Source organism: Ictidomys tridecemlineatus, chromosome X (assembly GCF_052094955.1).
Source record: "Ictidomys tridecemlineatus isolate mIctTri1 chromosome X, mIctTri1.hap1, whole genome shotgun sequence".
Taxonomy (NCBI): Eukaryota; Metazoa; Chordata; class Mammalia; order Rodentia; family Sciuridae; genus Ictidomys; species Ictidomys tridecemlineatus.
The window spans coordinates 90,777,054-90,804,209 of NC_135493.1; the positions used below are offsets into that span (position 1 = coordinate 90,777,054).

General features: G+C 37.0%; 1 protein-coding gene across 1 annotated transcript in view; it reads left to right on the top strand.

Annotated features, from left to right (window-relative positions):
• Efhc2 (EF-hand domain containing 2) overlaps nt 1-7,965 on the top strand; it is a 179,898-nt gene extending 171,933 nt beyond the window's left edge. Inside the window, exon 15 of the mRNA XM_021725577.3 lies at nt 4,290-7,965. Coding sequence (XP_021581252.1) covers nt 4,290-4,397 — 108 coding nt within the window. The 3' untranslated portion in view covers nt 4,398-7,965. The remainder of the gene's footprint in view (nt 1-4,289) is intronic.
• The last annotated feature ends 19,191 nt before the right edge of the window (nt 7,966-27,156 follow it).

The following is a 27,156-nucleotide window of genomic DNA, read 5'->3' on the forward strand; positions in this document are numbered from 1 at the left end:
CTCTTGGGGACTTTCTGTGACGATTAAACAATGGGATTCATGTAAAACACTTAAAAGAGCTTCTATCATATACTAAATAACCAATAAATGTCTTATTATTAGTACTAGATATTGAGAAGATTCCTATAACCCTGCAAAAATATTCAACTAGTTCATCATAATAAATCATCTCTTAAATTAAGATTTGGGGCTTTAAAGAGACCAGTACTTGGGGTTCTGATTCCACATCAATATTATCAATTGCCATAATTTTACAGATTACTCATATTCCAGTGACTTCCACATCTTTGTATAGTCTGGATGTGAGCTGTGTACTCTAGAGAACTGTATTTCCAGGTGTTTACCAGAATCTTCACCGTGATGTCCTATAGGAACTTGAAATAAAAATGTCCAAAATTGAACATACTGCCTCCCTCTGATCCTTATTTCTCCACTGAAATTTCTTTTAACTCTTTTTCTTCCTGATTTCCTTATTTTATTCATGCTATTGCTCTGGATTGCATATTTCCCCTGCCCCAAAATTCATATCTACCCTCAGAATGTGACCTTATTTGGAAATAGGATCATTGTGGATATCATCCATTAAAATGAGGTTATACTGGATTAGGGTAGACTGTCAATCCAATGATTGGAGTCCTCATAAGATAGCCACATAAAGAATAGAGACATATAAAAAATACCATGTGAACACAGAAGCAGAGAACTGTCTCAGCAAGTCAAGGAACTCCAAAGATGGTTGACAACCTCTACAAGCTAGGGGAGGGGCATGGGCCTATTCTGCTGACACCTTGGTTTTAGATTACTGGCCTCCTAAACTGGGAAAGAATCAATTTCTGTTGATTTAAGCCACCCAGGTTATTGTTATTTATTACCGCAGCCCTAGGAAACTAATATGAACACTGTCAACTATTACTAAATTTAGAATTATTTTTATTGGTTTTTTTTTAGTTATACATGATAGTAGAATCTATTTTGACATAATTATAAAAGCATGGAATACATATTCTTCTAATTTAGTCCCTAGTATGTCTAATTCTCCTTCCTTTCCAATAACTCCATTCCCTTCCATTTATTGATTGTTCTGTCATGTATCCAGTTACTTTTAATTAATTTCTTATGTATGTACATGATAGGTTCATGGTGGTATATATGTACATAGGAAAGTTATGTCAGGTTAATTCTCCTCCATTCCCTCCATTCCCCTTTGTCTACTCCACTGAACTTTTATTCTTGCCCCTCCCCACTTATTGTGCATTAGCTTCCACATATCAGAGCAATGTTTCAGCCTTTAGTTTTTTGGGATTGGTTTATTTCACTTAGCATGGTAGTCTCCAAATCCATCCATTTACTGGAAAATGTCATAAAGTCATTTTTCTTTATGGCTGAGTAATACTCTGTTGTGTATATGTATCACATTTTATTTATCCATTCATCTGTTGGAGGGCACCTAAGTCTGTTCCATAGCTTAGCTATTGTGAATTGTGTTGCTATTTTAAATCCTTTTCATATATACCAAGGAGTGGGATAACTGGATCAAATAGTGGTTCCATTCCTAATTTTTTTAGGAATCTTTTATGTTCCTTTCCAAAGTAGTTTTTTTAATTAAAAACAGGTGAAAACCTGTGTGGCAATCCTTTCTTGCCTCCTCATAGCTGTGGCATTTCTTGGATTACAGCTACATAATCCCAATCTCTGCCTTTGTCATCATATGTCATTCTCCCCTTGTGTCTTGTGACCATCTTCTTTTAAGGACACCAGTCTTATTGCAGTAATGCTCTACCCTACTCCAATATGACCTCATCTTCCTCATCTTAATCTACCTGATTACATCTTCAAAAACCTGATTTCCAAATAAAGTCACTCTCTAAGATATGGAGGGTCAGGACCTCAACATATATTTGTGTGGGGGTACATTATTCAAACCATATTACTATCCCTTTCTTTTATCACCATTTCAAATCTTACCTTCTTATTATTCTGTGTCTTCTTGCAGTAGAATCTTTCACACATAGCCCCTCTTCTCCAGCTCAGCTTCAGCTGTTCTGGTTTATGGTGCAGTCATCTTTCCTCAGGACTGTCACAGTCACCATCAAATTGGCTTCTCTATTTCATTTTACTCGCCATATACCCAACAAGTTATCTAATCAGTTTCTAATCAGATTTCTGCTGTTCCTCTGGAAAAGACCAACCAGTAGCTTCCTCTCTCCACAGTCTCAAGTATGAACTATCCCTTACAGACCACACTGGGCTACTCGTTCTTTCTTGAAAATAGATATTGAGGTCTTTAGGCCTTTGCTTATTTTATTCCCTATGCCTGTAGCACCCTTCAGTGCTTTAACCCCATGCAGACATGCTCCTCATCCCATAAGGCCCAACTGAAACCTTGCTGACTCAGTGTGCTTCCAAAATTCCATCACATAGACTTATTGAGCCTTTCTCTGTGTTTCTGTGACACCTTGTGACTGTGGATACTAATGTAACACTGGTGGAGATTTAAAACTTTTTTGTAGGCTAGGAGTGTGGCTCAGTGGTAGAGCACTTGCCTAGCATGCACCTGGCCCTCAGTTCTATCCCTAGCACTACAAGAAACAAAACAAAAGAAGAAATAGAACATTTTATATAACCTTGATAATAGAAATATAAGCAACTGCAGTTATGGACTTTCCCTCTGTTGATATTAATATTAATTTGACCATTGTAGCATATGCAAAAGTTTTCACATATATATATACACATACACATACAGTTATATATCACTTAATGATAGGGATATATTTTGAGAACTGCATCATTAGGTGATTTTACTGTTGTATGAGAATCCTAAGAGTATGCTTTACACAAACTTAGATGTTACTGCTAGTATATTCCTGGGCCATATGCTGTTTGTGTATGTGTGTGTATACATATAATACAGCCTATTACTCTAGAGCCCTAATGAATAAAGTGATATGAGATTAAATCAAGCACAAAAGAAAATAATGAAATCAAGAGGCATGGTAAACACAAGATATGAGGCCACCATAGCATAATATGGTACATTGTTTTACAGTAAACTTTTAAGTAGAAGGAGTACACTCTAATGATTAAAATTTTAGTAAATGCATAAACCAGCAACATGGTCATTTATTATCATTATCCAACAATATATTCTAACTGTACATACTTATGTACATTAGTGTATGTGCTATACCTCTATCTGACTGGCAGCAAACTAGGTTTGTTTAAACCAGCATCACAAATGTATGAGTAATGTGTTGTGTCACAATATCATGACAGTTATGACTTTACTATGCAGTAGGAGTTTTTCAGCTCCATTATAATCTTATGGGATCACTGTCAGATATGCAGTACATCATTGGCAAAAACACTGTTATGTAGCACATGACTGTATATATAAGGTAGCTTATCCCTAAAAGGATACTGTGAGTGATCCAGTGCTCTTTTAACAGCTTATTGAAGAAATGGGACCCAAGCGGCCAGTTTAGCTACCAGTTTGAATTTTTAAAATTGAATTCTTAAGGCTGGGGATGTAGCTCAGTTTTAGAGTGTTCACCTAGCAGGCACAAGGCCCTGGGCTCAATTCCCAGCAACATTTAAAAATAAACAGGAAAAAAGTTGAGTTCTTAATAAAGTATAGTGGAGCTATGACTACAGTAGTGCTGCCTAACAAACAACTCCCAAAATTTTAGTGGTTCACAAGACATGTTTATTTTTCTTGCCCATGGGCCTATAAGTCAAGTGAGCTTGGATGGCTGTAACTGGGCTGAGCTCCAGGTTGCAAGTAGGCCTGGTTTTCTATAGAGCCAACAGTATCCAGGGCCATGCTCTTTTCATGGTGGTAGCAAAAGTATAACAGGCCAGTACTAAAAGTGCACAAGCCACAGCCATTCATGTAGCCAAGCCCGTATCAAAGGGACAGGAAAACATTCCTCCTCTTCTGTGGGAGGGTCTGCAGTCACATGGCAGAGTGTGGACCTTTTTAATTCTAAGAGAGGCAGTAAGTGAAGGATCAAGATACAGAAGTTAGGATTGGGGATGTAGCTGAGTGGTAGAGCATTTGCCTAGCATGCACAAAACCCTGGATTCAACCCCAGCACTGGAAGAAAAAAGAGAGAGAAAGAGGAAAAAATCTAATATACCAAAGTCCTCATGATCCTGACGTGGACAGCTAAGAATTATGTTTTGAAAATAAACTGTTTACCAAATGGCAAGAAACAATTTGATGTTGAATTTTCAAAACTGTGTTTTGAAATGTGGCTCTAATTATATCCATCTTTGTTTTTTCCTAGAAATGTGAAGATGTTTGGCTCGGAATGCCATCACCTATTCCTGTGAAATTCATTAGATACTTAGACCTTTTGAGGGATGTGTTTGGCTTAGAGGAGGAGGAACCGTGACACTTTGAATCAACTTCCTTTGATGTACCTCTCTAATTTTGCCAAGTTTATTTTAGTAGATATAATTTTATTAAAAGCAAAAAGAAACAAGGTTCATATTGAATAGAAATCTATAAACCACAATTAATCTTTTGTCATTTTCGTTTTTCAGAGCATCATATTATATTACTAATGTACCAGCACTATTAAAAATGCCATTTAAAGAAATGTTGAACATTTTATCATATGTATGATTTATGAATACCAAAGAATCTTAACGATAATTTTTCCATCCAATGTATTTTGATTTATTGCAATATAAAAATAAAATAGTTTTTGACAGCTATATATGACAATTTAAAATCAAATTATATCAGAGCAATAAGTTGTGATTCTAGTAAACATTTTTTAAATCTTTTTGACATGTGTTTATTACTTATATAATTAAGTTTTATGGCAACTCACCTCATCAAAATAAGTCTTAAACCTCTCTAGAGTGGATGTATTTATTTTCTGAAATTAGTAAAGTTATGGGAAGAAAAGGAACCTCCTCCCTGCCAGCACACACACACTTGGGTGAAAAATTGAAACATATGCAGTGTTTGTATTTTTAATGCCCTTTTTGAATCTAAAGTCAGCTTTTTAGCCTAGGAATATATGCATGTGTATATAATTATAGTATGACCAAAAGTGTATTATGTCTAAAATATTTAAGGATGTGAATGCTGAAGATTTCAAGGATTTGTTTTGGTTTATTTTTCATACATACCAACAGCCCTCAGGCCCAGAGATTTAAATATTCTAAAACTACATCTCCCTGGTTCTATGTTTATTTTTCTTCAGTAGAATTCTTGTGATAGAGTCTACATTTGATTAAAACTCATGGCCATAGACTTCCGGGAACTTAGTATTAGAAATCTTCTGCAGTCTACCTGAATCCCCATTGTTGCATGCTGGGTATCATAAATCCATTTGCTCAGTGTTCTCAGAGATGGCACAACCCTGTCAGGAAGGGACTGCACCAGTCACCTTTCAGTAGCTGCTCTGAGGAGAGGACGAGATGCTGATGACATTTTAGGGACCCCGCCTGTCTCCTTATTCTTTAATTCCACATTTGTAGCATCTTGCCTAGAAGTGAGCTGGCTTCTTGGCACTCAGGTGGACCAATTTTGCTCAACATCAATGGATTTTTCATCTTTTTTTTTTAAACTGAGCTAATCGATAGGTGACTTTTCTATACAAGCCATCTAGGATAATTAATTACACATGTACCATTGTTAAAATAGACTCCACAGAACTTCTAATAAACCAGTATATTCAATTAAGATACTAGAAGCATCTACCCATAAACCCTAATTTTGACTATGTGAGTTCTGTCCCAGGATTTTTATATTTTTCAAAGACAACTGACAGTGCCAAGCCATTTTGTCACTTTAAGATTTTCTATTCCCCAGAGAGTAAGCTTTTAGAATGATGACACTTTCCTGGAACTTTTCAAGCTGACACATTTGTCACTTACCTATTCAACTCTTTACTTGGTTATCTTTTCCTCAGGAGCTGAGATATATAGATAATTTAGCCTTTATACCAGCTTGTAATTACTTCATTTGAGAAGCAGAAGGAGAAAAGAAAGGGAAGGAAACCAAAGAGAACACTTCTGAGTTTTGGGGGTAACAACTGCTTATTCTCTTGCATAGATGTGTATTATTGCCCTGATCATTCCTAGTTCAAGCCCACAAAACAATGAAATAGCCATTATAGGAATCATGCCGATAAACATGATACATTGCAGCCATACAGACACTTTAAATAATTATTCTTTTTATAACTAAGCCATATACTGAAGGAGATTTATAATTTAGAGATAATATCCCCATTAGTAAAGTTTATGACCCAATAAACAGCTCCCACTAGTTAATAAATGCCAAAGCCATAAAAACAAAGACTATTAATGTAATAGAATTTCTGTACCTCCCTCTCTTGCTGGTGGTCTGAAGATACTGAAGGGACATGCTATCTTAGGAAAAACATTTATTCTCCTTATGTAAATATCAATGAATTGTCTTATAATCCATCTGGAAAGCTCCCCGCCCCACTTGGTTCCAGGTGGTCCCCAAATTCTGCTTAGGTTTCAAGCAGAGATGATAACTGGTTTTCAGCACAAAGAAACCCTGTGACTCAAATCTTTGGGGGAGGTGGGGAGAAGGGCTAGGATCTCTGCCTCTTCCCTCTGAAAAAGAGAAAACCTTAACTATTGTCATTGTTCCAAGGTAATAATTTGGAAAGAAGTTTCACACCTTTGCATAGACTTATATTTTTAGCTCCTGACATTTTCTCATTTTAATGGAAAAGTTAAGTGCTGCCTATGGCTGTCTGGGTGGGTTGAAGGTTAATATAGGCAAACTTTTGTCCCAAGAACTAATTGTTAGTATTCTCCGAACTGTGGAAATGATTGATAAAGTCATATGAAAGCCCAAATCAAGTCAGGTCTTTTCATTACAAAACAGATTAAAAGCCATTGAAGTTCACATTAAGTAGTTTGCTGAGTCACTGTTGTGAAATATGGATGTTGTCAGAAGATGACTAATTTGCAGTGTTAATTTGCCCTTTTATTCCCTTTTTCACCTGTTACCTAACCATTTGAAAAGTACTGTGGAGAAGTCTACTGGCTGACTTAGTGCTCACCAAAATGGTTAAACTTTTACACAGTAGAGAGGAAATGTAGAGCACTTTAAATTTCATGCTTTCTAGTAGTTTGAACATTTTGCCTACTTTATTCTGTGTATTGCCTTTGATTCAATTAATGTCAAATATACCATTCTTGGTATTTTTTTTAATGCTATGCTATTTGAAGTTTTGTTATTTGGGGTTGAAGAGCTTCTCGTCTTTCTGGATCCCTCAGTCATGAGTTTAAGATATTTAATTTGCCCTTCCTTCTTTCAAATAGCAGAGAATTATTGATGAATAAAATGAGATTCTCTCAAATTCAAAAAGAAAAGCCATGTAATTCTTGCCTTTCCAACTTGGATTTATCTTAATTTGAGTGGGAGTTATTTCATGGCCTTTTCTGTGTGTTTCTTCTCCTGACTTTCCCTTCCTCCACACATTATGATTTTGCTCATTATAAGTTTAATAGTTGGAGATTTAATGGAACAGTAGGCCTTCCCACAAAATATTTATGACATTGAATAATGCAGAATCCATTAAATAATGAATTGCCCTGTTCCCAATTATATGTATATTCTCTTTAGTTATGAGTATAGATCCCTGAATTTTGAACACCCTTCATGATCGGTCTGTAAATGACCTTTCAGAAAAACAGCTTCCAAATGATGGTAGAAACAGATACTCCAGTGATGCTTCTCTGCCCTCCTGTTTGCTTGGGCAAAGTCTGAATTGCTTCAAGCTGAAGGCAGGTTAAGACCTTTGCAAAAATGAGTCTTTTCAAGTTGACTGAGCATCTTCAGAGACACAGTGCTTTTCAATTCTCAAGAGAATGTAATGTGTAAAAATGGAAAGCCCACTGAGGCAAGATCAATGAAGCTATTGAGCAAAATAATAAACCTGGAGCAAACATCATTATTACAAAGGGCAGTGCTGACTGGGTGATTAGTTTAAGAGAATTTTGCAGCTCACCTCCACCTGCTGCCTTCGACCAGGTTACATATTGGTTTATCTATACATTTTCACTCAAAGTCGGTTACATTTCCCCAAAACTAACAGTTCTGAGACACCTTTGTCAACAGAGTGGCCAGAATGTGCATCTTCTTTGCGTCTGTTCCTGATGCCCAGTAAAATTCCTTCCAAGGGAACCCATTATGTGTCTGATGTGTGACATATACAGGAATCTGGAGGTCAGCACTACTGCTCAGAAGCAACTGGTAATGGCTAAAAAATGTGACTGATGAAAAACTCCACAGTGGCTCTGCAAGCCGAGAATTAATGGCTGGCTGGAATCAGTAGGAGTCTTTACTTCTAAATACTCATTAGTTAAAGCAGTGAGGCCTGATGTTATGCAAGTTAGAGAAGGAAGGGGGGACCGCCCCTCCCCATTGTCTATTTTGAACAGAATATGCACATTTAACTCAAAGTGGTGAATGGTTCAAATACATCAAACCAACTATTCATCAATCTCCCAGCTTCCTGAGCACCGCTTTGCATCTGTGTAGCCAACAATAGAGGAAATTCTTGTTATGACCCCACTCACTATAATATTAAAATCCAGAGGAGCTGAAGCTTGGAGAAAACACAAGAATGCATTCTCCTTTAGAAATTCTTTCCCCAAAGTCATCTTTGTGTTTCCTTTTTCCTATTTTGCCTGTACAAGAACATCTGACTCAAAAAGGAGCTTGATAAAAATTACTTTTGCCTGCTTTTTGTCTCCTGTGCTTCCACTGCTCTTCATTATTGCTGTGAGGCCACCCATGGAATACAGAACAGGAGCCCAAAAGCCATTTCAGGCTGCTGCAGATATCCCCAGTTTTAACAATCACCCGAGCCAGCAGAGGGAGAAAGGAAGTGGCGGGAGAGGACACTTGTCGAGAGGAATTGGGAGGAGATTGGGGGCCACCTCGTGTGCATAACTCACCTTAAAGAGTTTGAGCTTGAAGGTGGGGAGTGAGAAGTTACTAAAAGAGTTTTAATATTGGGTATGAAAACATCATGGCTATATTTGAAAATCTCTGGCTGCTTTTTGTGTGTGCAAACCTTAAGTGTCAAGTAAGTTTGGCGATGAGAAAGTTGACTAAAAGATTTTTTTTTTTTTTTTTGCCAGGGGCTGGGGTTATGGCTCAGCAGTAGAGCGCTTGCCTCACATGTGTGAAGCACTGGGTTCGATCCTCAACATCACATAAAAAATAAATAAACAAAAATATTGCATTCATCTACAACTACAACCATTTTTTTAATTAAAAAAGAGATTATTGCCAGAGAAATGATGGATGGTTTGGATTAATGTAATGTTGGTGAGGTAGGTGAGAAGTGGAGAGATTCACGACACATTTAGGATGTTGGAGATGAGGGAGATAAAAAAAATCAAAATTATGATTGGGTCTTTTTTTTTCTTTTGGTACTAGGGTTGTACCCAAGGTCTCTGGACCACTGAGCTGCATCTCCAGTCCTTTTTATTTTGAGACCAGCTCTTGTTAAGTTGCCCAGGCTGACCTTGAACTTAATATCCTTCTGCCCCAGCTTTCCAAATCTCTGTAATTACAGGTATTTGCCACCATCCCCAGTTTGATTGGGTCAGTTTTGACAGACAGCTGGGCAAATAGTGTTGCTATTCACTGTACTGGGAAAGATCAGAGAAAAAATAGGAGAATTCTGCCTAAAGCATGCTAAGTTAAGGTGCCTGTGGAATAGATAAAGTGGCATCATCAGAGTGTGGATGGCAATTGTGAGTCTGGATAAGTTAACCCAGGAGGAGCATGATGTCTGAGAATCACAGTGCCTGGCTAATATTACCAACTAATAATTTTGAAAAGGAAAAAAAAACAGCTTCTTTGACATACAATGAAATACACACACACACACACACACACACACACACACACACACACTTGATTTTTTTGTACTGGGGATTGAACCCAGAGGATACTGAACCACATCCCCAGCTGTTTTTTGTTTTATTTTGAGACAGGTTCTCACTAAGTTGCTTAGGACCTTCACTAAATTGCTGAGGCTGGCCTCAAATGAGCTAGCCTCCTGCCTCAGCCTCCCAAATTGCCAGGGTTGCGGTTGTGGCCACCACACCTGGCTTGAACTACACATATTTAAAGATTGTACAAAGTTCAATGTCCTTCACATTTTCACCAATACTTGGTATGGTCAGTCCTTTTAATTTTAGGCATTCTAATAGGTGTGTTAGTAGTGTCTTATTGTGTGGTGGTTTCTCATTAAGTTTTGAGAGTTCTTTATTATTCTGGATTTAGACCTTCTATCTGATATGTGAATTCCAAAGATTTTCTCCCCAACTCTGATTGTCATTTCATTCTCTTAGCAGAGTTTTTTTTGGGGGGGGGGGCAAGCTAATGTTTTTTATTTTAATGAAGTTTATTCTTTGAATATACTCTTTTCTGGATTTGTCAAGGGAGATACGTGTCTCCAGAGAAGATTCTAAGGAGTTCCCAGAAAGAAGGGGGAATTTGACTCAGGAGCAGCGGGAATTCTTTGAAGATGTGATGGAAAGGAATTTTAGCACTTGCCAGACAGAGGCTTATTTAGGAGAGAATTCAGGCCATCTGGAGAGTGAGAGATGTGGTTTGGAGGTTCCCAGCTCTTCTTTTAAAAGAATCTTGTTGAGAGCCACCTCTCACATATGGGAAGGTATGTAGAAATGATATCAGTCTGGTAATCTCAAGATAGGTGCTAGTGGTCTGGTCAATCTCAGGATCCTCAGGCCAATGTGGTCACCATTATATATGATCAATAGAGCTGTAAAGTTGCCTAAATTATAGGCTCCTCAAAATATCATATCTCTTTTTACTTACTATTTATGTGTGTGGGGGGGTTAATTCCCAATGTTCAAAGTGATTATCATAAGTGAATAAATTTACAGTTAACTCTAAGATATACAAGTTTAAAAGGAGGAGATCATGAACTGAAATTGATTTCTATCCATGTATGAGTTTGTCAGAATGAACCCAACTACTATTTATTACTATAAAGCTCTAATAAAAATAATTAGTAAAAGAAAAAAAATCTACAGATTTTTCTAGGAATTTGAGAGTGACTAGCCTGGGAAAGAGACTGGCTTAGGGAATGACAGGACTGGAAAAGTATGCAGAACTTCTCAATTGAAATGTTATTTCTTTGTCCTTTATGTCTCTTTTCTTTCTATTTTTAAAAATTCTTCTATCCTACCTCAATTTATATGTCGGTTACAACCACACTGCTTGTTTACTGTAGCTTTATAATAAGTCTCAAAACCAGTATTGTTAATTCTCCAACTTTGTCCTTGTTTGCATAGTAGTTTTGGCTATTCTAGACCATTTGCATTCCATATGAGTTTTAGTATTGATACTAAAATTCCAGTAGGATTTTGATTGGGTTTGCACTGAATCTTCAGATCAATTTGAGAAGGATTAATTAAATATATTAAAAGTATTGAGTCTGCTGGGTGTGATGGTGCACACACCTTTAATCCCAAGAGCAGCTTGGGAGGCTGAGGCAGGGGGGATTGCAAGTTCAAAGCCAGCCTTACCTACTTAGTGAGGCACAGAGCAACTCAGCAAGACCCTGCCTCTAAATAGAATATAAAATATCTATATCTATAGATATACAGATATGTACATATTTCTATTGAGCCTTCTGACACATGAACATAGTGTATTATTTATTTAAGGCTTATTTATCTTAACAATGTTTTGTAGATTTTAGTGTACAGATATTGAATGTATTATTTCCTGTGTGTTAATGCTAGTTTTTAAAAAGTTCAATCTCTGTTGCTAGAAAATAGAAATAAAATCAATTTGTATACACTGACATTGTGACCCTTAATCTTAATAAACTCATTTACTAGACTTCCAGTTTTTTTATAGATAGCATTAGATTTTTGTATATGGAGAATTCACATAGATGATCACAGATGATCAGATTTTCTAAATCGCTAATGTTAGTCTATAAATAAGTAAAGTTTTGCTTCTTCATTTCAAATAGATGTACCTTTTGTTTTCTTTTCTTATTTTATTGAACTGGCTAGAACTTCTAGTACAATGTGAATGAAAGTTGTAAGGGTGGACATCCCTTTCTTCTTATAGAACTTAAGAGGAAAATATTTTGTTTTTCATCATTGGGTGTATGTTCATGCTAGGATTTTGGTAGATGTCTTTAATCAGGTTTAGGAAGCTCCTTTCTATTCCTACTGTACTGAAAGATAAAATCGGTAGTGGATTTTGTCACATGCTTTTGCTATATCTATTAAAATGATTATATGTTTTTTTAATTTTGTTAATATAGTAAATTATATGATTTTTTAAATGTTTTATTATGGTGGAATTCATATCATATAAAATTAAATTATAAAATTCAGTGGCATTTAGTACATTTCCAGTTGTAAAATCACTACTTCTGGTTCCAAAACATTTTCACCAACTCAAAATGAAACCTCATGCCTATTAAACAGTTACTCCTATTCTATCCTCAGAACCTGCCAACCCCAATCTGATTTCTGTGTTTATGAATTTACCTATTCTAGATAGTACATGTAAATAGAATTTATGACCTTTGAATCTTCTTTCACTTAGCTTTTGTCTGAGTGTAGGGGTGTGTGTGTGTGTGTGTGTGTGTGTGTGTGTGTGTGTGTGTGTCTTGATAGAATTAAACCATTAAACCCAGGGCCTCATGTGTGATAGGCAAGTGCTCTATCCCTGATCTGTAACCAACCTGGCATAATGTGTTTGATGTTTATCCATATTGTAGCATGTATTGGCACTTCATTCTTTTTCACGACTGAATAATATTCCATATTATGGCTGTATCATAATTTCTTTATCCATTCATCCATTGATGTACATTTGGATTGTTTCTATCTTTTGGTTATTGTAAATAGTGCTGCTATGAATATGTGTTACATGTATTGTTTGAGTACTTGTTTTCAGTTCTTTTGAAAAAAAATATAAAATAATCCTAGGTCATAGGATTATTTTACATTTAACTTTTTGAGGAACTGCCAAACTATTTTTGACATAACAGTCAGAAATGTAGGAGGGTTCCAAGGTTTCCATATCCTTGCCAATACTTGTTATTTCCCTTTTTATTATAGAAATGCGGGTGAGTATAAACTGGTAGCTCATTATGGTTTTGATTTGTATTTCTCTAACAACTAATGCTGTTGGGCATCTTTTCATGTGTTTCTTGGCCATTTGTGTATCTTCTTTGGAGAAATGTTTACTGCAGCCTTTTTCCCACTATTCTTTGAAAATGACCTTAATTTTTAAATGTTAAACCAGCTGCATTGCTGGAATAAACCCCGCTAGGTCATGATGTTTTATTCTTCTTAAGTATCACTAGGTTCAATTTGTTAAAATTTTGTGTGAAATGTTTCTCCTATGTTCATAAAGGATAGTGATCTGAAGTTTTCTTGTCATTATTTCGTTTGGGTTTTTTTTTTTTTTTTAAGAGAGAGTGAGAGAGGAGAGAGAGAGAGAATTTTTAATATTTATTTGTTAGTTATTGGCGGACACAACATCTTTGTTGGTATGTGGTGCTGAGGATCGAACCCGGGCCGCACGCATGCCAGGCGAGCGCGCTACCGCTTGAGCCACATCCCCAGCCCTCGTTTGGGTTTCTTGATTACATTGCCCTCAAAGAATGAGTTGAGAAATATTTCTTTCCAAATGTATGGAGGAGTTCATGAATTAGTATTTTTTAAATATTATTTTTAGTTGTAAATGGACACAATATTTTGTTTTTATTTTTATGTGATGCTGAGGATCAAACCCAGTGCTTCACACGTGTGAGGCAAGCTCTCTACTGCTGAGCCACAACCCCAGCCCCATGAATTAGTATTATTCCTTCCTTAAACATTTGATAGAATTAAACTAGTGAAACTATCTGAACCTGCAGTTTGCTTTGTGGGAAGATTTGTTTGTTTAAATCGTCAAATTCTTTAATAAGTACAGGGTTTTTTTTTGGTGTGTGTGTGTGTGTGTGTGTGTGTGTGTGTGTGTGTGTGTGTGTATGCTGGGGATTGAATGCAGGGCCTCACCCATGCTAGGTAAGTGCTTACCATTGAGCTATACTCTCAGCCCAATGTAAGGATTTTCAGGATACATATTTCTTGTGCTGTTGAGTTTGGTAGTTTGTGTCTTTAAAGAAGTCTGTTTGTTTCATGTTGTCTGTTTAATTTATTAACTTAAAGTTACTCATTAATGTTCAATTTTTTTCCTTTTACTATCTGAAGGCTCTCTAGCGATGTCATCTCTCTCTTCCTGATACTATAATTTCTCTATTCTTTTCTTCTCCATGGTCAGTCTGGCTAGAGATTAATCAGCTTTATTGATCTCAAAGAAGAAGCTTGTCATTTTGTTAAATCTCTCTAGTGTTTTTCTGTTTCATCAGCTTCTGCTCTGATCATTATCATTTCCTTCTTCTATTTACTTTGGGTTTAATTTGCTCTTCTTTTTTGGTTTCTTAGATTGAAAACCAAAGTCATTGATTCAAAGTCTTTTTTTTTTCTAATGTCGGTACTATGAAACCCTCCTAAATCCTGCTTTAATGGTATCCCACAAATTTTTGATGTACTGTGTTTTCATTTTCATTTGATTGCTCAGTTACTTCCTTATTTCTCTGATTTATCCTTTGATTTATAGGTTATTCAGAAGTGTGCTATTTAGTTTCAAATATTTGGGGATTGTCCAAGGATCTTTCTGATAATTTTTAATTTAATTCCTTGTGGTCAGAGAACATATTTGTATGACATATGTTTTTAGTTCATTTAAACTAGTTTTAAGGCCCAGAATATGGCATTTTTTTAGTTGTTGATGGACCTTTTATTTAATTAATTTATTTATAGGTGGTGCTGGGAATCAAACCCAGTGCCTCACACATGCTAAGTGAGTGCTCTACCACTGAGCTACAACCCAAGCCCTGGCCTATCTTGATTAATGTACTACCATGTGCACTTGAAAAAGGATGTGTTATCCTATAATTCTTTTGTGGGATGTTCTATAAGTGTCCATTAGGTCAAGTTGTTCATATCTTCTATATCTGGTTAATTTTTGTCTACTTGTTCCAACACTTATTCAGAGAATGGTGCTGAAATTTCTGACTGTAGTTATTATTCTCAGTTTTGGTTTCATATATTTTGAAATTCTGTTTTTAACCTGCATAAACATTTAGGAGTGATAAGTCCTCTTGATTATCATTATATAATGAATTTCCTTATCCCTGATAATATTCTTTGCCTTAAAGTGTATATTGTCTGTGGGACTGGGGTTGTGGCTCAGTGGTAGAGCACTTGCCTAGCGTGTGTGAGGCACTGGGTTCAATTCTCAGCACTGCACATAAATAAATAAAATAAAGGTACATTGATAACTAAAAATATTTTTTAAACGAATATTGTATGAATAAATAAAAAGGTGGAGTCAGAGTACAATCTTCTGGCCATGACATACCAGGTCAACTTTGACATGTTGACTTTGACCACTTACAGAAGATGCAAAATGTGGGGAAAAATTAAAAGAAGAGAGAAATCTAACAAGGGTATTGAATCTCTGAGACCCCTCATGTAAGGCCACTTTTGTTGAATTAATATGTGAGCTTCTAGCAAAGATTAAAATAACATTTTACATGAAAAAATATATTATGTGATAATAAAGCAACTCTAGATTTCTTTTTATTGATATTACCATGGTGTATTTTTTCTGTCATGCTGGAAATGGAACCCAGGGCCTTACACATCTAGACAAATGCTGTGTCCTCAACCCAGCTATTTTTCTTTTGACATATGTGTATTTTTATATTTGAAATTCCTTTAGTATAGATTGCATTTGGTTGGGTCTTGCTTTTATAAACAATGTGATAACTGCTGCCTTTAAATTGATGTATTTAGATTACCTAGATTTAATTTACTTATTGAAATGGTTAGATTTAAATCTACCATCTTTCTATTGTTTCCTAGTTGCTCAATTTTTTTGTTTCCTTTTATCTTCTTTTCTTTCTTCCTTTGGGTTAATCGTATTTTTGTTATGATTTCATTTTACCTTCTTTGTTGGATGATTAGCTGTTGTTGGGAGGAAAATGTTTTCTCTACAATTTTATATTCAGTGTTTGGGGGCCTGCAAATTGAACTGAAACAGACAGATTACTAATCTAAGGGGAAAACATATTTAATTATGTACATACACATGACTGCTCACAAAAAATTTAACTTAAGGAAGCAGTTATAATTTAAAGCTTACATCCCATCTTCACAGGAGATAGAAAGGGACAAAGGGGCACTTCTGGGAGAATAAATGACTTATTAGAAGGGAGAGAGAAAGGGTACTTATGGAGAAACAAATGACTTTTTGGAAAGATAAATGGGTCTGAGGGAGAATAGATGAGAAAAAATAGTTTCCTGATGGCAGTTTCACGCCAGGGTATGAAATCCATATAGAAATGCTTATAGCAGCTTTATTCATAACAGCTCAGACAATCCAACTGTCCTTCAATGGGTTAATGTTTAACTGGAGCACATCCATATTGTGGAATACCACTCAGCAATAAAAGCCAATGAATTATTGATGCAATATGACAACCTGGATGTGTCTACAGAGAATTAAACTGTATTTAGAAAGCCAACCTCAAAAGCTTACATATAGTATGTGTTAGTCAGATTTTCATTGCTGTGACAAAATACCTGAGGGAAAACAAAGGAGTAAAGATTGTTTTGGCTCATGGTTTCAGAGGTTTCAGTCCATGGTTACTTGGCTCTGTTGATTCTGTGCCTATGGAGAGGTAGAATATCATGGAAGAAGGGCATGACAGAGACTGTTCACCTCATGGAAATGGGAAGCAGAGAGAAAGAATGAGAGAAGGAAGATATAGTCCTCAAGGGTACATTCCAAGTATCTACTCCTTTCAACTAGGTCCTACTTCCTATAGTGTCTTCTACTTCTCCATAGTCCATTCAACTATGAACTCATCAACAAACTGATCCATTGATGCGATCAGAGGCTTCATTATCTAATCACTTCCCCAAAGCCCTACCTCTAAATATTGCTGCAATGGGGACCAAGCCTTCAATACAGGAGCCTTTGAGAATATTCCAGATCCAAACTGTAACACTGTATTATTCCATTTATAGAACATTCTTAAAATGACAAAATTATAAAAATGAAAAGCAGATCAGTGGTTGCCAGAGGTTACCAGGTGGTATGAAAAATAAGATGAGGGGAAATTGGTGTGGCCATAAAATGGCAGCATGAAGAACCCTTGTGATGATGTGAATCTCTGTCTTCACTGTCAATATCAGTACCCTGATCGTGATATAGTATTATAGTTTTTAAATATGTTACCATTAGGGGAACTGTGGAAATGATACATGAGATCTCTTTGTAATATTTCTTAGAACTGCATGTGAATTTATTATATAAAAATAAAAGGTTTAATTTTAAAAAAATTTAATAGAAGACAAGGATTTTTCCAGATATAGAAAAAGTGAAAGCATTCATCAAGAGCACTTCTCTCCAAATTGATAGGATTCAATGCCAGCCCAATCACAATGTGAGTAAGCATTTTTGTAGAAATTGACAAACTGATTCTAAAATTCACATGAAATCAAAGATAGTCCTTCAGACAGGAGAAAAATGGATTCAGTGGGAAATTGTACCAAATATTTAGTCAAGAAATAATAACCACTTAGGGATGTGGCTCAAGTGGTTATTATTTCTTGACTAAATATTTGGTACAATTTCCCACTGAATCCATTTTTCTCCTGTCTGATGCGTGCGGCCCGGGTTCGATCCTCCAGCCCCACATACAAACAAAGATGTTGTGTCCGCCAATAACTAAAAAATAAATATTTAAAAAAAAAAAGAAATAATAACCAGTTTTGTATAAACTCTTCCAGAAAATTCTCAATTCATTGTGAGTTGAGCATTACTTTAATACAACAACCAAAACAAACTTTTGGGGAGGGGGGTAGAACACTGATGCAGCATCTCTTTTCTTTCTTTCTTTCTTTCTTTCTTTCTTTCTTTCTTTCTTTCTTTCTTTCTTTTTTTCTTTCTTTCTTTCTTTCTTTCTCTCTTTTTTTTTTTTTGGTTCTGGGGTGTGCATATGCCAGGCAACAGGCAACTGGTCTACCTGTAACCCTTCTTATATTTGAGACAATGTCTTATCAAGTTGTTGAGCCTGATCTCAAACTTGCCATCCTCCTGCCTCAGCCTCCTGAGTAGTTGGGACCCTCATTAGTCAGGCACAACATTTCTTAATAAAATTTTAGAAAAATAAATCCAGCAATCTTTAAAAGTGATACTACATTATGACCATGTAGAATTTAACTTAGGAAGGCCTGTGGTTCGACATTGAAAAACCAGTCTTGTCACTAGCAGATCAAAAAGGGAAAATAATTTTCAATGAATTTTTATAAATGAATTTTGACAAAATCCAGAATTCTTGAATTTGAAAAATTCTAGCAAAGAAGAAGGGAACTTTTTCAATATGATAAGAAGCACCTACACAAATACCTGCAACTAACATCATATGTAAAGATGAAAGACTACTTTCCTTCTAAGATCAGGAAACATCTAGAAGGTACAAGCTTATTGCTTCTAGTCAGCATTTTATTGCATGGTATACAGATGGCAAATAAACTTAAGAGGATGTTCAACATGAATAGTTTAGGGAAAGGCACATTAAAACCATAACAAGATTCCTATACATACCTAATAGAAATCTAATATTATGTCATAGCCAGTTTTGGCAATGTAGGGAGTCACTGGTACACTGTGTGAGAATGTAGGCTGGTACAACAACGTGAGAAATAGGTTGTTTCTTAAAATGTTCAACATACATTTTCAGAGTGATTCTATGCCTAGGTAGTAACCCAAGACAAATGAAATCTCATTTACATATAAAGACTTGTATATAAATGCTATAGCAGATTTATTTGTAATAGCCAAAATCTTGAAGCCAGACATATTTATATCTACAGGTAAATGAATACATTGTAGTATATCCAAATGATACATGCATCAACATAGATGAATCTCAAAATAAACATGCCAAGTAAAAAAAAAAGCCAGAAATTAAAGCACACATTCTGTATGATTCTATTTATATAAATTTCCAAAGAATGCAAACTTTTTTATGCTGACAGAAAGTACATTAGTTCTGTTTATCATATATCAATTATATTTCAATAAAGTTGTAAAAATAAAAAAGAAAACACTTAGCCCTGTGTAGTGGTGTGTGCCTGTAATTCCAGATACTCAGGAGGCTGAGGCAGGAGGATCACTTGAGCCCAGTAATTGAAGGCCGCTTGGGCAACAGAGTGAGACCCTATCTCAAACAGACCCTACAACATGTATGGAACGTGAATAACATTGTATTTAAAGATAAATAAATCCATGGTGGGGCTGTGGTTGTGGCTCAGAGGTAGAGTGCTCACCTAGCATGTGCAAGTCACTGGGTTTGAGCCTCAGCACCACATAAAAATAAATTAATTGATTAATTAAATAAAGGTTTTAAAAACATAAATCCATGGTCTTACATTTATAAAGAAGAGTGTAAATTGTTTGTATCAATTAGGTAATGATCAAAAGCTCAAGGAAGAAAATCACAAATATAAAATCAGAAATAACAAACACACAGTAATCAGAATTTTGTAATAAGCTCCTGTTGGTTATAAAAAACATCACAAAATGTAAACATCTTCCCATATAATGAAATGGAGAATGATACTTGCAATAGAGATTATAGATAGGAGTCTTATTAAATCGTAGGAGAAGTAGGGCAATCATGCATGCTTGTAATCCTGGTGACTGAGAATGGGTGCACCGAGACAGGAAGATCACAATTTCAAGGCCATCCTCAGCAACTTAGCGAGACTTTGTCTCAAAACAAAAGAGGACTGGGGATGTGAACCCAGGGCCTTATTCAGTGGTAAAGCACCCCTGGGTTCAATTCCCTGTACCAAAAATAAAATAAAACCAAGGACAATATACATAAGACTGTATGCTAAGTAAATCTTTTTATATCTTCTTTTGCAGCACTGGGGATAAAATCCAGGGCCTTACGCGTGCTAAGCATGTGCTCTACTATTGAGCCACACTCTAGCCCCATACTTAAATCCTGTTGTTGCATTGCCCCAGGACCATCTCATCCAGCTTGTCCCATTCAGGATTCCTCTGTCCAATGATCCTTCATTTGCAGCAACACTTCCAGGGCTGGTGACGTTGGGGCAGGGACAGTGTACAGATATTTCAAGGTAATATATTTACGGTAGAGAAGATTCTGATTATTTAGAAGTTCTTCTCTAGTGAGCTGTAGTTGAAGTCTTCAAAATGTACTATAGTTCTCCTCATGGCTCTTAGGCCAGCTAAATGTGGAGGTATTCCTCACCTCCAAATATCCAAAGACAGTCACATTGGTCCCCACCTCAACTGATCTTGTGTCTCAGTTTTCAGATCCTTTGAGATCTCCTTCACCTTGGCTGTGTGTGCTACTCAAAGTGTCTGTGGGCATTGACATCACCTGGGAGTTGTAGCAATTTAAAATCTGAGGCTCAACCCCAATCCTCTTGAATGAAATGTGCAGTTAACAAGATCTTCAGATGGTTTATATGCTCATTAGGATTCATTTATTTATTTTTATATTTTAATTATATGTTTATGGCTATACATAGTAGTTGGGTTCACCTCTAGAAACTCAGACATGCATGGAAATCAATTTCAGTTCATGATTTCCCCTTTCTCACCTCCCTTTCCCCTGCTGTTCTGTCCTCTTCTCCTTCCTCTACTAGATTTCCTTCTGCTCATCTCTTAATTTATATTTGATTGATTCTTTATGTAATCTTATCCTTTCTCCTCCTTTCCTTTATTTTACTCTAGCTTCCGCATATGAGAAAAAAACGTTTGACCTTTCAGTTTCTGAGTTTAGCTAATTTCACTTAGCATGATATTCTCCATTTTCATTCATTTATTAGTAAATGCCATAAGTTCATTTTTTTAATAGCTGAGTACAACTCTATTGTGTGCGTGTGTTTTCTTAATCCATTCATCTATTGGTGAGCATATGGGTTAATTCCATATTTGACTATTGTAAGTTGTGCTGCTATAAACATGGATGTGGCTGTATTGCTGTAGTATGCCAATTTTATATCTTTTGGGAAAATACTCAGGAGTGGGATAGCTGGATCATGTGGTGGTGGTTCCATCCTTAGTTTTCTGAGAAATCTCCATACTGCTTTCCAGAGAGACTGTGCTATCCTGCAGTCTCACCAACAATGTACAAGTGTAACTTTCCCCCCACAACCTTACCAGCATTTATTGTTGTTTGTATTCTTTTTTTTAAGAGAGAGAGAGAGAGAGAGAGAGAGAGGAGAGAGAGAGAGAGAGAGAGAGAGAGAGAGAGAGAGAGAGAGAGAGAGAGAGAGAATCTTTTCTGTACATGGACACAACACAATGCCTTTTATTTGGTGCTGAGAATCAAACCCAGGTCGCACCCGAGCTAGGCGAGCACTCTACCGCTGAGCCACAATCCCAGCCCCTGTTGTTTGTATTGTTGATCATTGCCATTCTGACTAGAGATGGAATCTCAATGTAGTTTTGATTTGCATTTTCCTGATTGCTAGAGATTTTAAATATTTTTCATGTATTTATTGGTCTTTTGTCTTTCTTCTATTGAGAAGTTTCTGTTTCATTCTTTTGCCCATTTGTTGATTGGGTTATTTGTGGGGGATATATATATATATATATATAAATATATATCATGCTAAGTTTTTTGAGTTCCTTGTATGTTCTGGATATTAATTTCCTACTGGAGGAGTAGATGGACAAGATTTGCTCCCATTATGTAGGAGCTCTCTTTACACTATTGTTTCCTTAGCTGTGCAGAAGCTTTTTGGTTTGATGGCATCCCACTTATTGATTGTTGGTTTTATTTCTTGCACTTTGGGGTCTTGTTAAGGAAGTCAGTACCAGCACCTATATGTTGGAGTGTTGACCTTATGTTTTCTTCTAGCAGTAGTAAGATTTCTGGTCTAATTCTTAACTCTTTGATCCATTTCGATTTGAGTTTTGTAAAGGTGAAAGATAGGGGTCTAATTTAATTTTTCTACATATAGCTATCCAGTTTTCCCATGTGCTCATTACAATCTAAGAAATATTGGTCTTGAGGAGGAGACATTCTTATTTGTCATTTAATGGGTGTTCTCCAGATTGAAGAATATTCCAGTGTTCTTACAATATACTAAGTGATCATTAGAATTTCTGATAAAGTTGATGGGTGTGGTGGCTCACGCCTATAATCCTAGCAACTGGGGAATCTGAGGCAGGAGGATCGTGAGTTCAAAGCCAGCCTCAGCAATGGTGAGGCTAAGCAACTCAGTGAGACTCTGTCTCTAAATAAAATACAGAATAGGGCTGGGGATGTGGTTCAGTAGTTGAGTGCCCTTGGGTTGAATCCCTGGTACCCCCCACCCCCCAAAAAAAGAACTTCTGATGAAGTCATTTGCATGGAAACTAATATTTATGAAGCTTGTTGATTTCTGTAAACCACTGTTGTCAGGCACTGTTAAGTGGGAGACAAGTGTGAAATATTAAGTCAGTGCAAAGGTCTAAGAGTTTGAGAATCCAGTTGTCATAACACATAAGTGATAAATGGCAAAATGATTCTATAGGCAATGCCAGCTTTTGAGGCTCAGAGGAGAAAGAGCTCATTGGAGAACAGGGTGTTTACAGAGGAGTGGGCTTGTCTCCAGGCTTATAAGGATTAAACACTCATGGTAGGGGCACAGCTGTGGCCAGCTCGTCACTGGAAATGGTCATGGCATGTGAGAAACAATGTGGTCAGGGACAGGGGTTCTCAAACTTTAAGGAGCATCAGCATCATTGGGAATTCTTGTTAAAATGCAACTCTCCAAGTTTTTGAGATTTTTCTGAGCTTTTTATCTAGTTGGTCTGGAAGGAGGCCCAAGAACATGCATTTCTAGCAAGTGTCTAGGTGGTGCTGATGCCAATGGTCTGGGAGAGACACTGGAGAACCATTGCTTTCATTGAAATCATATGGGACATGGAGCCATTTTGGGTTTTATCACTTTAAATTTAGGTGGCAAGGATTTTTTTTTCTTTTTGATGGTTCTCTTGGAGAAATGGAGAATGATAATAGCCATGTTACAAGCTTTTGAGATGAGAAAGGCAATAAAGATTGATGGACACCCTTTAGTATATGGCCTGGTATATTGCCAGTGCTCCATAGTTGAACTTCATTCCATTCCCTCCCCCAGAGTGATTCAATTTGACATTAGCTACAACATCTTTGGGAGTGAAAGGATAATGTTTTGAGTGTGAAGGTCACTTGGGAGGGGGCCTGTGGCCTTTTTGGAGAATTTGAGTGAATCTTCTATACTATTAACCCATATTGGATAGTGTCTTTTAGGTGGCTATGTTGACCCATCTTTTACTCTGTTGACAATTTATATTGCCTGACAGTGAGTCAAAGCAAATACTTTAAGGTTTAGAGACACCGATGACATTCCAGGTATACTGCCTAAAGGACTGATTTGTGAAATGGAAATCAGCACTTATCGTCCACCATGGAAATATGTAAATGTATTTCTAATTTAATAGAACTGAAATTCCTAAGGTAACCCCCTTAGACTTGTTATTTTTAAATATTCAAGCAAGCCTATATATTTGGTAGAATATGAAGATAGACCTTTCCCCTTTTTGTATCTAATAGAAATCCTTTAATTTAAACACCAGGAACAAAATGATTTGGCAACTGAATGTGTTTCCCTATCACAACTTCCTATGTGATACCCAGATTGAGGCAGGAAATTGTGCCACCATTAGACCTTGATACCTGCATGGGAATCTGTTTATTAGATTATAGCTGATGGCTAGTTTGGCACACAGAAAACTTTTGATGGTTAAGATACCAAACAGGTAGGTTTTGGTTGATGTAGAGGAAAGAAAGAAAGGGTTGTTATGGAGCAGGAGTTTGCTCAGTTGAGTTTGGGGCATTTAGGGACCATCCTCAGGATCATGGACATCTGAAGGAAGGAACTCAGGTAGGGAATGAATTAGGAAAGGGGATAAACTTTTCCCACTTGGTTGTTTAATGTAATGTTTCTGAACTAGGCTTAGGGCCTGTTCTTATTGTTTCTTTATCATCTCAATAACTGAACTTTAACAGAGAAAATATGTCACCTCCCAGATTATGTGTCTTTCCTGGCTCTACTGGTTGCCTTCTGGATCAAATTTAAACTGCCTATTTCAAGACTAGCCAGCATCCCTTCACTCCAGTGGTATATTGTATAAATAGCCATCATGGGCAATTAGTGTCTCTGATTTTCTTCTTTCTAAATAATGTGGTTGAGGATTGTTTAATATATTTCAGTTTTTCTCCCCAAATCATGTCAAGTAAATTATGTTTTCTTATGCTTTGCAAAGTTCATGTATATATCACTTCAACTGTGATTAAAAAGGATAAGGTATTTTTTTTTAAGAAAAGGGATATGAACCAGCTACTCACTAACATTTTATAAGCATAAGACTGTTTTGATCAGAAATTCCTTAGGAAAAATGTCTATACATTTTTTTTTTAAAAAAAGAAAGAAGACATTTTTATATAGTGAATGTTAAGTTACCATGTAACATTAAATGAGGATTTTCAGTGACTTATTTTTCTTGTCTTTCTTGCCCACCCACACAACCAATGTCATACATGTTTGCTTCTCTGAGTCACTTTGAGCAATCCATAAATCTGCACTCTCACAACCTTGATAGTAGAAGAGCAAAAAGTCTGCCTAAAAATTGAGGAACAGAATGCTCTCAACTCATTTATGATCCTGGTACTCCATGCTATTGGGTTCTCAAGGAATTAATTCTTTGGGCTGGATGCCTGAAGCAAAGATAGATAGAGAAACGGGGGTCATTCAGCACTTGGGAGGAGTGGCACTTTCTGCAAGTATCAGAGTATAGTCACAGTGACCACATCCAGGAGTCTTAAAAGACATCTAGGGACCAGCTCGGCATATATTCCGTAAGACTACTCGTTTGGGGTACCAGGATGCTCCAATTCCATTTCTCCTATATTCTATTATATTTTAAAAATCATTGCAGGGCAGGTGGCCATTGTTGACCTAAAAATGGCAAAAGGGCTCAAGTTTTATCCAAAATTGATGATCTCAAAAGACTCCACCCACAGAGATGTTGGCCATTTTGTCACTGAGGTCAACACCTACCATGTAGCATCTCCTCCTAGTGTCCATGGTCCTCCCAGGGCTATTTCTACTCACCTTCTGCCTACTCCTTGCTTAAATTTCTTCAGTTCATCTGGTGACACAAACTTCTGTTGGTTAAGGATAACCCAGGATCCTGCCCTTCTAAGCCCCAAAGAATTGGCTCAGCCCAGTACAAAGCTCTGTCCTCCAGAGAGCCCGAGTTGGAGAAGGTAGGTTTGGTCCCATCTGTGCAGAAGGGCAGGACATGAAGAGAATGGGTTAGATCAGAGAGCAGAAGCTATTAATGCCCCATCAAAGAATCCTCAGCTCTCTCCATTCCATGCACCCTGATCAGAAGGCTTACTAATTCTAGTGCCTGGGACCCCATCTGCAGACTTTCTCTGATTCTCAGAGTGAGGCTAGACTGGTACACAGGGCACAGTGGAAGCAATGGGCAGTTAATTGGTCTAGAAGTGGTTTCTAACCAGTCACAGGAAGAAAGTGATAGCTAATCCCCCCAGTCCCTCATTCAAGTAAGACCACTCTGAGGTACATTCTATGCAGTCTTGAGAGACTCCTGGTAAGACTGAGCCCCAACTTCTGGAGCAGTAATCTTATTAACTCACCCTGTTTTGCTTTCCTTTCCTTCCCTGTCTTACTCATTGCCTTCCATACTACAACTTCCTGGCATTGATCTTCAAATCTTTGTCTTAGGGTTTGCTTCTGAGGGAAACAAATCTAAGAGCTAAAACATAGAATGTGTGAGGTGGTGGCTGCTCACTCCAGCTGGGACCAAACTGTGGCAGCTCTAAATGCCATGTTGAGGTGAGTCTACTCCATGGTGACCAGGTACAGAGTATTTGATCAGACTCCTATGCTAGAGGAACATTCTAGAAACACAAAGAGGAATGGATTAGAGCAGTAGTTCTCAAAGTAGATCTATGAAGAAAAGAATCATCTAAGAACTTTTTAGTAACTCAGATTCTTGCCTCTACCCCAGACCTACTAAATAAGACAAGCAACCCATTTTAATAAGGCTCCAGATGATTCCAACACCCTTAAAGTTTGAGAACCACTGGATTAGAGTATGAAGGAGAAATGGTTGCCAGAACCCTGATGAGAGACTGTAAGGACCTGAGCTTTCAGTTTGGATTCTATTCTCCTTGTTCTTTTTGTCTTGAACTGTAATGTATACAGAGTGTGCCCAGCAAATATTGTGGCCTAATGTCTCCTGTGCCACGATCAGGCTACTGGGAGCTATAATGAGAGGGGTGAGGAGAAATCTGTATGCTGAGGTGACTTCATTCATGAGGTTCAGCCACTACAGACATTTAGAGCATTGCCCTTTTCTCAGTTCTGGTGGTGGTGGTGGTGGTGGTGGTGGTGAGTTTCCCCTAAAGAAATCAACATTGGCCAAATTTGAGGTCTTCTTTGGAATAAATAACAGCTACTCTCTCTTCAGAAATCCAGATCCCATGGCTTATGTATATGGAGCCTGAGAAGTATTATAAATCTGAGAATAAAATCTCCATAAAGTGGGCAATAAAAGCTTTTTAACAGAAATTACTTCCTGAGAAAGGGAACACTGTGTGTTATGGGCAGGGGGAGGAATGGAGTTTGGGAACATGGAAGGAGGTCTCCTGCTAAGTTCCCTGGAATCCCAAATTGGTTTGTGTTAATTTGAGAACTAATCCATATGATTTGCTGTTTCTTGACAACCTTTTCTTTCTTATTTTCAAAGTCAGCTCCACCAGGGTCTAGTTTCTAAGTCAGGAGTTTCAGCACCCCCAAATTATGCCTTGCAACCTTGCTCAGTGGTGTCCCAGACTCTTGGTGCCTGCCTGTGGGTCTGTGGGAACTCAGAGTCCCCCAGCAGTCCCCAGGGCTGGGGTGGGTAAGGGAGCCATG